The sequence below is a fragment of the Colobus angolensis genome, unplaced genomic scaffold, assembly GCF_000951035.1.
Source record: "Colobus angolensis palliatus isolate OR3802 unplaced genomic scaffold, Cang.pa_1.0 Scaffold3, whole genome shotgun sequence".
NCBI classification, from domain to species: domain Eukaryota; kingdom Metazoa; phylum Chordata; class Mammalia; order Primates; family Cercopithecidae; genus Colobus; species Colobus angolensis.
Window position 1 is genome coordinate 5,212,762 of NW_012116265.1, and position 16,746 is coordinate 5,229,507.

The window sequence follows — 16,746 nt, forward strand, 5'->3', positions numbered from 1 at the left end:
ACATGGCACAAGTATACATATGTAACAAACCTGCACGTTATGCACATGTACCCTAGAACTTAAAGTACAATAAAAAAAAAAAATGCTTACACTAGCAAAGAAGGCTGAGAATTAGTAACTTAAATAAAATTAGAGATAGTACAGCAAAATAAACCCAGAGAAAGTCAAAGAGGGAAATAAAGAAAAAGGCAGATATTAACAAAACAGAAAACAAATATAATAGAAAAGATTAACACAATAAAAAATTTTCCTTTAAAAGAATTGACTCAATCTCAGATGAGAATGACGAAGAAGAATGAAGGTACAAATAAACTACCTTAGGAATAACAAGGGGAAATAATACATATTCAGGAGAGATTAAGAGAATAGTATGAACAATTCTCTGCCAAAAATTTACATAAAATGAACAACTTCCTACATAAATCTAACACTGAATTCATTCTATAATGACCTAAAAAATGAATCAGTAGTCAAAAATTTTCTCATTAAAAAAACACTTTAGGCCCAGACAATTTTAATGTTGAGTTCCATCGAATTTAAGGAACAAATAAACCCAAATGTACACAAGCTAGTCTAGAGTACAGAAAGAAGAAACAGTGCCCAGTATATTTTATGAGGTTAGCATAACCAGACACAAGGAGTAGAAAAAATGAAAATGACAGGCCAGTATCAATAATGGATAGATGCCAAATTTCTAAACAAAATGTTAGTAACTAAATCTAGCAATGAATAAAAAAGGTAATGTACCATGACTAAGCTCTGTTTACAACAGGAATGCAAAGTTGGTTTAACATTGAAGTCAACTGTTGTAATTCATTACACTAACAGATTAAAAGAGGCTCAGCACAGTGCCTCATGCTTGTAATCCCAGCACTTTTTGGGAGGCCAAGGTGGGTGAATCACTGGAGGTCAGGAGTTTGAGACCAACCTGGCCAACATGGCAAGACCCTATCTCTACTAAAAATAAAAACATTAGCTGGAAGTCATGGTGGGTGCCTGTAATCCCAGCTACTCGGGAGGCTGAGGCAGGAGAATTGTTTCAACCCAGGAAGTGGAGATTGTAGTGAGCCAAGATTATGCCACTGCACTCCAGCCTGGGCAACAGAATGAGACTGTATCAGAAAAAAAAAAAAAAAAAAAAAAAAAAACCACAGATTAAAAAGAGAAAAATTATATCATAATATCATCATTCCAAGAGATGCAAAAAAGCATCTCATAAAATTAATATCCATTCAGCAGAAAGGGGAAAAAAAAACTTCACAAACTAGGACTAGAACTTATTTAACCAGATGTTTGAAGGTATCAGAAAAAACCTATAACTGGAGTCTGCAAACTATAACCTTCAGGCCAAATCTGACCCAGTGTCTTCAGTTAATAAAGTTTCAGCAGAACACAGTTATGCCCATTTATGTACTGTCTATGTCCGCCTTCCAATGGCAGAGTAGTTGTGACAGAAACTGTATGGCCTGAAAAGCCTTTTAAAATATTAACTATCTGGATCTTCACAGGAAAAATTTGCTGACCCTAAACTATAGTAAACAAAGTCAGATTGTACCACTAATGAAGTACCATAGAAACATTTGCTTTGAAAAAATAAAAATACTATCTTACCTTTTGTAAGGTGTTAAAAAGTGACTTGGAATTATTTTTAGAATTGGCTCGCATTGCAGTTTTAGTTAATTTGAACTCTTTTTCACATCGTGCTAATTCCTTTTTGAGTTTCTCTCTTCGTTGTTGGTCTGCATCTAAAAGGGAAAACAAATCTTTCAAAATATGGAACAAAATAGAAAATTGTTTTTTTGGTCTTGTTCGAGTAATAAATGGAACATTTTCCTTGTTAAAATGTTATGATATGCAAATAAAAATCCATATACTTTCCTATATAAAGAGTTACACATTTTAAAAATTATTTATTTCACATGTGCCTCTAGATATTAACTAACACATTTAATTTATAGAAATTCTAAATGGATTAACTATTTAAATAACACAAACAACGTAGTGAGATTTGTGTAGTTACCAAAAGAGAAAAAAAAAAAAGAATGCCAACAAGATATGACAAACTGGCCAAGCCTAAGGGCATAAGAAAGCAATTCTTAGCAGTTATTCACAAAGATATGAAAGTTACAAATGCTTAACCATGTTATTTGTGACTATGTAATCACCAAATACATAAGTTTGTACTAGTCTACAGACTTATTCTCCAAATGAAATATTATTAATACCATCATATTCCATTAAAGTATTAAATTTATATGACTTCAAAAGGTGGCGTTACATTTTAAAAACATTAGTGTGATCAGGGCAACTGACTTCTATTTCTCTTAACTGCTATTCATTTGGAAATACAAACAAAAAAGTGCTTTCACACTTTAGTGTGCTTTATGTCAGGCACTGACTAGTTATCAAAGACTAATCATTATATAAAGATTAAAAATAATGAAATGAAAGCTAGCCAAATTTCAGAATTAAGTAGAAGGTTGACTATCAGTAAAACGACTTGTCTTTTCATACAAAATTAAAAATCTATTGGAATTGATTCCAACTTAGTGGACAAGACAGTATCAAGTCTAAAATCACTTTTATTTGAATCAGAATTTATAAAAATCTCTACAAGCTTAAAAAACTAAGGTAATTTATATGTACATATAGCTTTAGTTATAATTGTTAAACAAGATTACAAGCATGTTAAAGTAAATAGGTCTATTTGTCATTTAAAATGACTGAAATATTACTTTAAGGCTATTCCATCCTCGAATACTTGCTTAATGAATGTATTAGCTAAATTACAGCAAATGATAATGCTTGTAGAGTGAATTAAATACCTTCTCAGTTGGATCTGTTATCTTACTCATAGGTAAAATAGGTGAGTAGAAAGAGAAAAGAGTCCTCAGACACTAACATTAGAAAAATGTTCTTTTGTATTGTCAAATCTACTTATTTATTTATAAGTAAAACTTCCTCACACCATCTATAAAAATCAACTCCAAATGAATCACATTCCTAATTTAAGAGCTGAAACTATAAAATTCTTAAATTAGACAATCAAAATTAAAAATGCTGGCTGGGCCCAGTGGCTCATGCCTGTAATCCCAGCACTTTGGGAGGCTGAGGTGGGCAGATCACTTGAGGTCAGGAGTTCAAAACCAACCTGGCCAACACGGTAAAACCTCCTCTCTACTGAAAAAAGAAAAAAAATACAAAAACTAGCTGGACATGACAGTGTGCGCCTCCAGTCCCAGCTACTTAGGAGGCTGAGGCAGGAGAACTGCTTGAATCCAGGAGGTGGAGGTTTCAGTAAGCTGAGATCAAGCCACTACACTCCAGCCTGGGTGAGAAGAGTGAGATTCTGTCTCAAAAGAAAAAAAATTAAAAACGTTTACACTTTTTCAAAAGCCACACGTGAGAAAAAAGCAAGTCACATATGGGGAAAATATATTTTCAAATCATGTATCTAATAAAGAACTTGTATTTAGAATACAAAAATAACTTATAAATCAATAATAATAAGAAAACTCAATTTAAAAATAGGCAAAAGATTTAAATAGGTATTTCACCAAAGATATATAAATGGCCCATATGCACACAAAAGAAAATGCTCTACATCATTAGTTATGAAAGAAATACAAATTAAAACCACAATGAGATACCACTTCAATCTCACTATAATAGCTATAGTTAAAGAGGGTCAATAATAAGTGTTAGCAAGGATATACAGAAACTGAAACCCTAATATATTGGAGGTAGAATGCAAATTGGTACAGCCACTTTAGAAAAGTTTGACAGTTTCTTAAAAAGTTAAACATAATATTACAATATGACCCAGCAATTCCACTCCCAGGTATATGCCCAAGAGAAATGAAAACATATACACACAAAAGACTTGTATATGGATGTTTGTAACAGCACTATTCATAATGGCCAGAAAAATACAAGCAATACAAATGTTCATCAATTGATTAACAGACAAAATATGGCATTATTCATGTAACAATTCTATTTTGCAATGAAAAGAAATGAAGTACTGATACAGGCTACAACATGGACAAATCTCTGAAAACCATTATGCAAAATGAAAAAACTAATGCAAAAGGCCATATAAATAATTCCATTTATGTGAAATGTTCAGAAAAGGCAGATCTGTAGAGAAACAAAGTAGGATACAACTAATATGGTTGTATAGATGCAGCTGGGAAATGCCTCTCCCACCAAGATGAACTAAAATATTGAGTAAACCATCCCACTGAACAGAACTTTTGAAAGGAAATGCTGCAAATTGATAGAGAGTTGACACAGAGATCACAGTGAAGAGGGAGGAAGCTGGGAAACCTGCACACAGTCGCTGAGAGCCAGAACTAGCTCCTGGTTCTAAGGAAGGGGTAAGTAAAGGAACTCTGGGATCCTAGCTACAAGAGATCCCACGACCCCCATAGTCATCTGAATTGGAGGGGGAACTGTCTGGAGATCAGCAGAGGCAGTGCTCGAACCCGAACGGAGCCCAGGATTCCTGACGCACAGTGCAGCTGTGGCAAAATGCGACCATAGGCACCCATCCACCAAGGCCCTCCATTTTGCTCTGAGTGACTATAGCTCCTGCTGTCTGCCAGACCAAGAGAAAGCAAAGGTTGCCTTTCCTGGGAGACTGGGTCCATCTGAACTACATGCCCCCATTGCTTACTAGCCCTTCTCACAACCACTGCCTGGTTGCTCCCACAACAGGGTGCCCATAGCACAGCCTTCACTGCCCTACGTGATTGTTTTACTGGTGGTCTGGGAACAGTTTAGCTCCCCTGCACAGCTGTTGCTTCACCCTGAGGGGCTAGAGAACAAAATCATGGGCTGGCCCAGTCCCAATTCCCCAGGATTCAACTACACCACCCAGGGGCATAAAGCTGAGATCTGTGACCTGAGCTTGAGCAGAGCTGGAGCCCTCATGCTTAGAACACTGAGAAAAACATGGCGCAGGTTCATCATGTGATGGCATGGGAGTTGGGCATCCCCCACTCCGGAAGATGGATCTGGGAAGGGTGTGGTCTGTTAGCCAGCTACAGCCTCTTCCTCAGGGAGTCCTGTGGTAGAGAACAACTGGAAGAGCCCAGTGATCTGGGTGCAGAAGTCTTGGGACAAGCCTAGCTGGTCAGGCTTGCTCCTGGGGCAGATGCTGGAATGCTGGAAAGAGACCCACCAGGTCAAGGGACCATGAGCTAGCCAGGCCCCACAGCCAACTGCTGGGCTAAAAAGTTCAAGCTGTGTGTGCCACACAAGCTGCATATCTGTGGTACCACTGCTATGCCTGGGGATCCCCCACCTTTGACCCACTCCATCACAAAACCACAACAGACAAATCCCAAAACACGCTCCGACTCTGCCGAACTCAGAGGACCAATGAGTGTGCAGAAAGTTGTGGGTCCCCTGGTGACCTAACCTTTAGCTTGAACTGCCCCTAAGTGAGGGGGTAGTGCAGCTCACCAAAGCCCCCGCTGGGGCTAATGAAATGCAGGTATGGCTCCAGTAATTGTAGGGGGCTTCACCAAGGCCTGAGAACAGACCTGGTGAGGGAGTCATGTCTCACTGCCCATCTTCCCTCTCCAGAACACTGCTGCTTACAGACTGAAATGCAAACAGGTACATGGCTGAGAGACTACGTGTTGGTCCTTACTTTTAAGTACCATCTACTGGATCACAGCCTGAATTACAACACCAAACAAAAATAAATTTCTTCAACACATAATGCCTGTGAAACCCAATGCAGGAAACTAAGGAACTCATACAGAGCCTTAGCTTTCTGAAATCACCCAGAAATGAAGCCAATCAACTACACACCACATACATCACAGTCAAACTCTCAAGGGAAAAAAAAGAATATAGAAACAAAAAGCCCTAACCAAATGACAGTGAATTCAATAAAAAGAAAGAAAAGAAAGAAATACCAGCCCCCTCAGATGAGAAGGTATTAGCACAAGAACTCCAGCAATTCAAAAAGTCAAAAGTCAAGAGTGTTTCCTTACCTCCAAAAGATCACACTGGTTCTCCAGCAGTGAATCCTAGCCAGATTGAAATGTCTGAAATAACAGACATAATTTCAGAATCTAGATGGTAAGGAAGCTCCAAAAGATCCAAAAGAAAATTGAAATCCAATCCAAGGAAGCAAGAAAAATGATCCAAGAAATGAAAGACAACATAGCCATATTAAGAAAGAATCAAAATGAATTTCTGGAATTGAAAAATTCACTACAGAAATTTCACACTACAATTGAAAGCCTTATTAACAGACTAGACCAAGCTGATGAAAGAATTTCAGAGTGTGAAGACCAGTCATTTGAATCAACTCACTCAGAAATCAAAAAAAAAAAAAGAATTTAAAAAATGAAGAAAGCCTCTGAAAAATACAGACCAAACCTATGACTCACTGACATGCCTGAGAGAGGAGAGAATAAGCAACTTGGAAAACATATTAGAGGATATAATCCATGAAAATTTCCCCCATCTCGTTAGAGATGTCAACATACAAATTCAAGAAATTCAGAGAACCCTTGTGAAATACCATACAAAATGACCATCCCCAAGACACAGAGTCACCAGACTTTCTAAGGTTAACGTGAAAAAAAAAATCTTAAAGACAGCTAGAGACAAAGGAACACCAATAACAGGCTAACAATGGACTCAGCAGAAATGTTACAAGCCCGAATAACTTGGTGACCTATTTTTAACCTTCTTAAAGAAAAAAAAATGCCAGCCCCAAATTTTATATTCTGACAAACTAAGCTTCCAAAACAAAGACGAAATAAAGTCTTTCCTGACAAGCAAAAGCTAAAGGAATTTGGTATACCTAGACCTAGTGTGTTAGGCTGTTCTTGAATTGCTATTAGAAATACCCAAGACTGGGTAATTTATAAGGAAAGAGGTTTAATTGGCTCATTATTCTGCAGGCTGTACAGGCAGCATAATGCCAGCATCTGCTTCAGGAGAGGCCACATGAAGCTTCTGCTCGTGGCGGAAGGCAAAGAGGGAATGTGCATTTCATATAGCAAGAATGAGAGGGGAAGGCAGTAGGGGCATACACTTTTAAACAACCAGATCTTGCAAGAACCCACTCACTATCATAAGGACAGCATCAAGGGGGTGGTGCTAAACCATTCATGAGAAATCCACAGACATGATCCAATCACCTCCCAATAGGGGCCAATCCCAACACTAGGAGTTACATTTCAATGTGACATTTGGGTGGGGACAAATACCCAAACTACATCACCGAGCCTACAAGAAATGCTCAAGGAAGTTCTAAACATGCACACATAAGAATGATACTCACTACCATAAAAGAACACATAAATACAGAAGTTCACAGATCCTATAAAGCAATTACACAATCAAGACTACAAAGCAACCAGCAAACACCACCATGACAGGTTCAAACCTCACACATCAATAGTAACCTTGAATGTAAGTGGTCTAAATGTACCCATTTAAAAGGCACAAGGTGGCAAGAACCACTTTTTATTTATTTTTATTTATTTAAAAAATAAAATAACTTTTTATTTAAAAAAGAAAAAAACAAGACCCAACCTTCTATTATCTTCAAGAGGCCCATCACACATGTAATGACACCTACAGGCTTGAAGTAAAGTGATGAAGAAAACCTATCATGCAAACAGTAAATAGAAGAGCAGGGGTTGCTATTCTTGTATCAGATAAAACAGACTTTAAACCAACAGCAATAAGGACAAAGATGGGCATTACACAATGATGAAGAGTTCAATTCAACAAGACTTACCTATGCTAGATATATTTGCACCCAACACTGGAGCACCCAGATTCATACAACAAGTACTTCTAGACCTATATAAAGATTTAGACAGCCACACATTAATAGTGGGGGACTTCAACATCCCACTAGCAGTGTTAGATAGACCCTCAAGGCAGAAAACTGACAAAGAAATTCTGGATTTAAATTTGACACTTGACCAATTGGACCTAATAGACATCTACAGAAGAATACTCCACCCAACAACCACAGAATAAACATTCTTCTCATCTGCATGTGGAACATACTCTAAGATCAACCACATGCTTGACGATAAAGCAAGTTTCAATAAATTTAAAAAAACTGAAACAACGCCAAGCATATTTTTGGATCCCAGTGGAAAAAAAGGTAGAAATCAATACCAAGAGGATTCCTCAAAACCACATAATTTTACATGGAAATTAAACCAACTTGCTCCTGAATGACTTTTGGGTAAACAACACAAGGTGAAATTTAAAACAAAACAAAACAAAAAACTCCTCGAAATAAATAAAAACAGTAACACAACATACCAAAATTCCTGAGATGCAGCAAAAGCAGTGTTAAGAGGCAAGTTTACAGTGCTAAATGCCTACATCAAGAAGATAGAAAGATCTCAAGTTAACAATCTAACATTGCAACTAGAAGAAGTAGAATAACAAGAACTAATCCCAAAGCTAGTAGTAGAAAAGAATTATCTAGAAGCAGAAATACTTGAAATTGAGATTCCAAAATCCATATAAATGTTCAATGAAACGAAAAGTTGGTTTTTTGAAAGGATAAACAAAATCAATAGACTGTTAGTGAGATTAACAAAGAAAAAATAGAAGATCCAAATAAGCACAACCAGATATGACAAAGGCAATGTTACAACAGATCCTACAGAAATAAAAAAGATCCTTAGAGACTATTAAGAACACTTCTATGCATGGAAACTAGGAAATTTAAAGGAAATGGATACATTTCTGGAAACATACAATTTCCCAATATTGAATCAGGAAGAAATTGAAACCCTGAAGGGACCAATACTGAGTTCCAAAATCGAACCAGTAATAAAAAAAAAACCTACCAACCATAAAAAGCCTTGGACCAGATAGATTCACAGCCAAATTCTACCAGATATACCAATAGCTGGTATTAGTCCTACTGAAACTGTTCCAAAAAATTGAGGAAGGACTCTTCCCTAACTCATTCTATGAAACCCAATCTATGAAACCAGCATAATGATAACACCAAAATCTGGCAAAGACACACCAAAACCAAAAGCTATAGACCAATATCCCTGATGAACATAGACACAAAAATGCTCAACAAATAGTAGCAAACCAAATCCAACAGCACATCAAAAAGTTAATAAACCACAATCAAGTAGGCTTCATTCCTGGAATGAAAGGCTGGTTCAACATATGCAAATCAATAAATGTGATTCACCATATAAACAGAATTAAAAACAAAAACCTTATGATCATCTCAACAGATGTAGCAAAAACCTTTAAAAAAAATCTAGCAATCCTTCATGATTTAAATAAAAAAAAAAATCCCAACAAATTAGACATTGAAAGAACATACCTCAAAATAATAAGAGCCATCTATGACAAGCCCACAGCCAACATCATACTGAATGGGCAAAAGCTGGAAGCATTCCTCTTTTGAACTGGAACATCATAAGGATGTCCACTATCACCACTCTTATTTAACATACTACTGGAGTCCTAGCCAGAGCAATTAGGCAAGAGAAAGAAATAAAATGCATCCAAATTGGAAAAGTAGTAGTCAAATTATCTCTTTCCTGATATGAATCTATAAATAGAAAACCCTAAAGATGCTGCCAAAAGGCTTCTTGAACTAATAAACAACTCCAGTAAAGTTTTAGGATACAAAATCAATGTGCAAAAATCAGTAGCATTTCTATACACCAATGACATTCAAGCTGAGAGCCAAATCAAGAACACAATCTCATTTACAATAGCCACACACACACACACAAAATAAAATACCTAGGAAAATATCTAAGGAGGTGAAGGATATCTAAAAGAACTACAAAATACTGCCGAAAGAAATCAGAGGTGACACACACAAATGGAAAAACATTCCATGTTCATGGATTGGAAGAGTCAATATCATTAAAATGTCCATACTGCCTAAAGCAATCTAGAGATTCAACACTATTCTTATCAAACTACTAACATCATTTTTCACAGAAATTGAAAATACTATTCTAAAATTTATATGGAACCAAAAAAGAGCAGTCCTAAGCAAAAAGAACAAAACTGGAGGCATCACATTATCTGACTTCAAACTACACTAGAAGGCTACAGTAATCAAAACAGCATGGTACTGGTATAAAAACAGATACATAGACCAATGGAACAGACAGAGAATCCAGAAATAAAGCTGCACACATAACTGATCTTCAACAAAGTCTACAAAAATAAGCAATGGAGAAAAGACTCCTTATTCAATAAATGGTGCCAGGATAGGTTGCTAAATCATATTCTGAAGAATGAAACTAGACCCCTACCTACCACCATATATTAAAATTAACTCAAGATGGATTAAAGATTTAAATGTAAGACCTAAAACTATAAAAGTCCTATAAGAAAACCTAGGATATACTCTGCTGGACATTGGTCTTAGGAAAGAATTTGTGACCAAGTCCTCAAAAGCAATTGCAACAAAAACAAAAATTGACAAGTGGGACCTAATTAAATTAAAGAACTTGTGCAAGGCAAAAGAAACTATCAAGAGAGTAAACAGACAACCAACAGAATGGGGGAATATATTTGTAAACTATGCATCTGACAAAAAACTAATATCAAGAATTGTGATGGCTAATACTGAATGTCAACTTGATTGAAGGATGCAAAGCATTGATACTGGGTGTATCTGTGAGGGTGCTGCCAAAGGAGATTAACATTTGAGTCAGTGGGCTGGGGAAGGTAGACCCACCCTTAATCTGGGTGGGCACCATCTAATCAGCTGCCATTGAATATAAAGCAGGCAGAAAAATGTAACAGACTGAGGCTGACCTAGCCTCCTAGCCTACATCTTCCTCCTATCCTAGAGGCTTCCTGCCCTCGAACATCGGACTCCAAATTCTTCAGTTTTGGAACTTGGACTGGCTCTCCTTGCTCCGCAGCCTGCAGAACGCCTATTGTGGGACCTTGTGATCATGTAAGTTAATACTTAATAAACTCCCCTTTATATATATATATATTCCATTAGTTCTGTCCCTCTAGAGAACCCTAATACAAGAATCTATGAAGAACTAAAAAAAAAAAAAAAAAAAAAAAAAAAAAAAAAAGAAGAAACATAAATAACCCCATTAAAAAGTGAGAAAAGGACATACTTATCAAAAGAAGACATACAAGCAGCCAACACATAAAAAAGTACTCAATATCACTAATCATCAGAGAAATGCAAATCAGAATCACAATGAGATACTATTTCATACCAGCCAGAATGGCAACTATTAAGAAGTCAAAAAATAATAGATGTTGGCAAGGCTGCGGGGAAAAAGGAATTACACACTGTTGTTGGGAATGTGAGTTCAGCGACTGCAGAAAGCAGTTTGAAGACTTCTCAAAGAACTAAAAATAGACCTACCATTCAACCCAGCAATCCCATTACTGTGTATAAACCCAAAGAAAAATAAATAATTCCACCAAAAAGACACATGCCCTCACATCCACCACAGCACTATCCACATTAGCAAAGATATGGAATCAACCTGGGTGCCCATTAATGGTGAATTGGATAAAGAAAATGTGGTACATATACAGGATGAAATACTACATACCCATGAAAAAGAACAAATCATGTCCTTTACAGCAACATGAATGTTGCTGGAGGCCATTATTCTAAGTGAATTAATACAGAAACAGAAAACCAAATACTGTAGGTTCTCACTTATAAGTGGAAGCTAAACATTGGGTACGCATGAACATAAAGGTGGGAACAACAGACATTAGAGACTAGAAGAAGGGGGAGGGAGAAGAGGTGTGGGCTGAAAAAGTATTGGGTACTATACTCACTATCTGGGTGACGGGTTCATTTGTATCTCAAACCTCAGCATCACATAACATATCTTTGTAACAAACCTGTAGCCCCTTAATCTAAAGTTAAAAGTAAGAAAAGACGAAGAAGATAGGGATAGTAGCAGAAAGAGAAGAAAAACAGAAGGCTGTTGTCTAAAGTGTCAGCACTGTTTGTCATAATTCTTCTGCCAGAATGCTTTCTCCTTCATCAGAGTACCTGTTCAGGATGAAGTGAAGGGAAATGGGAGTTAATGGAATATTATAAGAATTGTTTAATGACTTTACTGCTGGAAAAAATGTTAACAGTTATTTGGAGTACATCACTGTTATATATGAATTTCTCTGCAAGTATGGTAGGATAAAGAATACCTGGAAGAAATATAGGATGGCTGGCAAGATGGCCAAATAGGAAGAGCTCAGGTATGCAGCTCCCAGTGAGATCAATGCAGAAGGCAGGTGATTTCTGCATTTCCAACTGAGGTACGCAGCTCATCTCACTGGGACTGGTTAGACAGTGGGTGCAGCCCACAGAGGGCGAGCTTCAGCCAGGAAGCGCAAGGGGTCGGGAAACTCCCTCCCCTAGCCAAGGGAAGCCATGAGGGACTTTCCTGTGAGGAAGGGCGCACTCCGGCCCAGATACTATCCTTTACCCATGGTCTTTGCAACCTGCGGACCAGGAGATTCCCTCAGATGTCTATGCCACCAAGGCCCTGGGTTTCAAGCACAAAACTGGGTGGCCATTTGGGCAGACACTGAGCTAGCTGCAGTTTTCTTTCATACCCTAGTGGCGACTGGAAGGCCAGTGAGACAGAACCATTCACTCCCTAGGAAAGGGGGCTGAGGCCAGGGAGGCAAATGGTCTAGTTCAGCGGATCCCACCCCGTGGAACCCAGCTAGCTAAGCTCCACTGGCTTGAAATTCTCCCTGCCAGCACAGCAGTCTGAAGACGACCTGGGATGCTAGAGCTTGGTGGAGGGAGGGGCCTCCACCCTTACTGAGGCTTGAGTAGGCAGTTTTTCCCTCATGGTGTAAACAAAGCCTCCGGGAAGTTCAGACTGGGCGGAGCCCACCGCAGCTCCACAAGGCTGCTGTAGCCAGACTGCCTCTCTAGAATCCTCCTCTCTTGGCAGGGCATATCTGAAAGAAAGGAAGCAGCCTCAGTCAGGGGCTTATAGAAAAAACTCCCATCTCCCTGGGACAGAGCACCTGGGGGAAGGGGCGGCTGTGGGTGCAGCTTTAGCCAACTTAAATATTCCTGCCTGCCAGCTCTGAAGAGAGCAGCGGCTCTCCCAGCACAGCGCTTGAGCTCTAAGAGACAGACTGCCTCCTCAAGTGGGTCCCTGACCCGCATGCCTCCTGATGGAGAGACACCTCCCAGCAGGGGTCAACAGACATCTCATAGAGGAGAGCTCCGGCTGGCATCTGGTGGGTACTCCTCTGGGACGAAGTTTCCAGAGGGAAAAACAGGCAGCAATCTTTGCTGTTCTGCAGCCTCCACTGGTGATACCTAGGCAAACAGGGTCTGGAGTGGACCTCCAGCAACCTCCAGCAGACCTACAGCAGAGAAGCCTGACTGTTAGAAGGAAAACTAACAAACAGAAAGAAATAGCATCAACATCAACAAAAAGGTCGTACACACAAAGACCCCATCCAAAGATCACCAACAGCAAAGACCAAAGGTAGATAAATCCACAAAGATGAGGAAAAACCAGTGCAACAAGGCTGAACATTCCAAAAACCAGAATGCCTCTTCTCCTCCAAAGGATCACAACTTCTCGCCAGCAAGGGAACAAAATTGGACAGAGAATGAGTTTGATGAATTGACATAAGTAAGCTCCAGAAGGTGGGTAATAACAAACTCTTCTGAGATAAAGGAGCATATTCTAACCCAATGCAATGAAGCTAAGAACCTTGATTTAAAAATTGGAGGAATTGCTAACTAGAATTACCAGTTTAGAGAAAAACATAAATGACCTGAAGGAGCGGAAAAACACAGCTCGAGAACTTTGTGAAGCATACACAAGTATCAATAGATGAAGCAATCAAGCGGAAGAAAGGATATCAGAGATTGAATATCAACTTAATGAAATAAACCATGAAGACAAGATTAGAGAAAAAAGAATGAAAAGGAATGAACAAAGCCTCCAAGAAATATGGGACTATGTGAAAAGAGCAAGCCTACGTTTGATTGATGTACCTCAAAGTGACCAGGAGAATAGAATAAAGCTGGAAAACACAATTCAGGATATTAACCAGAAGAATTTCCCCAACCTAGCAAGACACGTCAACATTCAAATTCAAGAAATACAGAGAACACCACGAAGATACTCCTTGAGAAGAGCAACCCCAAGACACATAATCTTCAGATTCACCAAGGTTGAAATGAAGGAAAGAATATTAAGGGCAGTCAGAGAGAAAGGTCGGGTTACTCACAAAGGGAAGCCCATCAGATTAACAGCGGATCTCTCTGCAGAAACCGTACAAGCCAGAAAAGAGTGGGGGCCAATATTCAACATTCTTCAAGAACAGAATTTTCAACCCAGAATTTCACATCCAGCCAAACTAAGCTTCATATGCGAAGGGAAAATAAAATCCTTTACAGACAAGCAAATGCTGAGAGATTTTGTCACCACTAGGCCTGCCTTACAGGAGCTCCTGAAGGAAGCACTAAATATGGAAAGAAAAAACTGGTACCAGCCACTGCAAAAACATACCAAATTGTAAAGACCATTGACACTATGAAGAAACTGCGTCAACTAACGGGCAAAATAACCAGCTAGCATCATAATGACAGGATCAAATTCACACATAACAATAGTAACCTTAAATGTAAACGGGCTAAATGCCCCAATTAAAAAACACAGACTGGCAGACTGGATAAAGACTCAAGGCCCTTTTGGTGTGCTGTATTCAGGAGACCCATGTCAGGGCAAAGACACACATAGCCTCAAAATAAAAGGATGGAGGAATATTTACCAAGAAAAGGGAAAGCCAAAAAAAAAAAAAAAAAAAAAAGCAGGGGTTGCAATCCTAGTCTCTGATAAAACAGACTTTAAACCAACAAAGATCAAAAAAGACAAAGAAGGACATTACATAATGGTAAACGGATCAATGCAACAAGAAGACCTAACTATCCTAAATACATACGCACCCAATACAGGAGCACCCAGGTTCATAAATCAAGTTCTTAGAGACCTACAAAGAGACTTGGACTCCCACACAATAATAGTGGGAGACTTTATCACCCCACTGTCAATATTAAAGAGATCAACAAGACAGAAAATTAACAAGGATATTCAAGACTTGAACTCAGCTCTGGACCAAGCAGACCTACTAGACATCTACAGAACTCTCCACCCCAAATCAATAGAATATACATTCTTCTCAGCACCATATCACATTTATTCCAAAACTGACCACATAATTGGAAGTAAAACACTCCTCAGCAATTGCAAAAGAATGGAAATCATAACAAACAGTCTCTAAGACCACAGTGCAATCAAATTAGAACTCAGGATTAAGAAACTCACTCAAAGCCACACAACCACATGGAAACTGAACAACCTGCTCCTGAATAACTACTGGGTAAATAACGAAATTAAAGTAGAAATAAATAAGTTATTTGAAACCAATGAGAACAAAGATACAACGTACCAGAATCTCTGGGACACAACTAAAGCAGTGTTTAGAGGGGGTATTTATAACACTAAATGCCCACAGGAGAAAGCAGAAAAGATCTAAAATCGACACCCTAACATCACAATGAAAAGAACTAGAGGAGCGAGAGCAAATTCAAAAGCTAGCAGAAGACAAGAAATAACTAAGATCAGAGCAGAAATGAAGGAGATACAGATGTGAAAAACCCTTCAAAAAAATCAATAAATCCAGGAGCTGGTTTTTTGAAAAGATAAACAAAATAGACAGACCACTAGCCAGACTAATAAAGAAGAAAATAGAGAAGAATCAAAAAGACACAATAAAAAATGATACAGGGGATATCACCACTGATCCCACGGAAATATAAACTACCATCAGAGACTACTATAAACACTTCTATGCAAATAAATTAGAAAATCTAGAAGAAATGGATAAATTTCTGGACACATACACCCTCCCAAGACTAAAGAAGTTCAATCCTTGAGTATACCCATAACGAGTTCTAAAATTGAGGCAGTAATTAATAGCCTACCAACCAAAAAAAGCCCAAAACCAGACGGATTCACAGTCGAATTCTACCAGAGGTATAAAGAGGAGCTGGTACCATTCCTTTTGAACCTATTCCAAAGAACAAAGACAGACTCCTCTCTAACTCATTTTGCATCATCCTGATATCAAACCCTGGCACAGATACAAGAAAAAAAGAAAATTTCAGGCCAATATTCCTGACTAACATTGATGTGAAAATCCTCAATAAAATACTGGCAAATCAAATCCAGCAGCACATCAAAAAGCTTATCTACCACGATCAAGTCAGCTTCATCCCTGGGATGCAAGGCTGGTTCAACATACGCAAATCAATAAATGTAATCCATCACATAAACAGACCCAATGACAAAAACCACAGGATTATCTCAATAGATGCAGAAAAGGCCTTTGACAAAATTCAACAGCCCTTCATGCTAAAAACTATCAATAAACTACATGTTGATGGAATGTATCTCAAAATCATAAGAGCTATTTATGCCAAAACCACAGCCAACATCATACCGAATGGGCAAAAGCTGGAAGCATTCCCTTTGAAAACTGGCACAAGGATGCCCTCTCTCATCACTCCTATTCAACATAGTAATGGAATTTCAGGCCAGGGCAATCAGGCAAGAGAAAGAAATAAAGGGTATTCACATAGGAAGAGAGGAAGTCAAATTGTCTCTGTTTGCAGATGACATGATTGTATATTTAGAAACCCCCATCATCTCAGCCCAAAAT

The 16,746-nt window shown here is 38.3% G+C and overlaps 1 protein-coding gene across 1 annotated transcript in view; it reads right to left on the reverse strand.

The window, feature by feature from the left end:
• The window catches only part of SPATA7 (spermatogenesis associated 7), a 65,289-nt gene that overhangs the window by 20,555 nt on the left and 27,988 nt on the right, over nt 1-16,746 (reverse strand). The window contains 1 exon segment of the mRNA XM_011949450.1: nt 1,612-1,745. Within this exon segment, the coding sequence (XP_011804840.1) occupies nt 1,612-1,745 (134 nt within the window).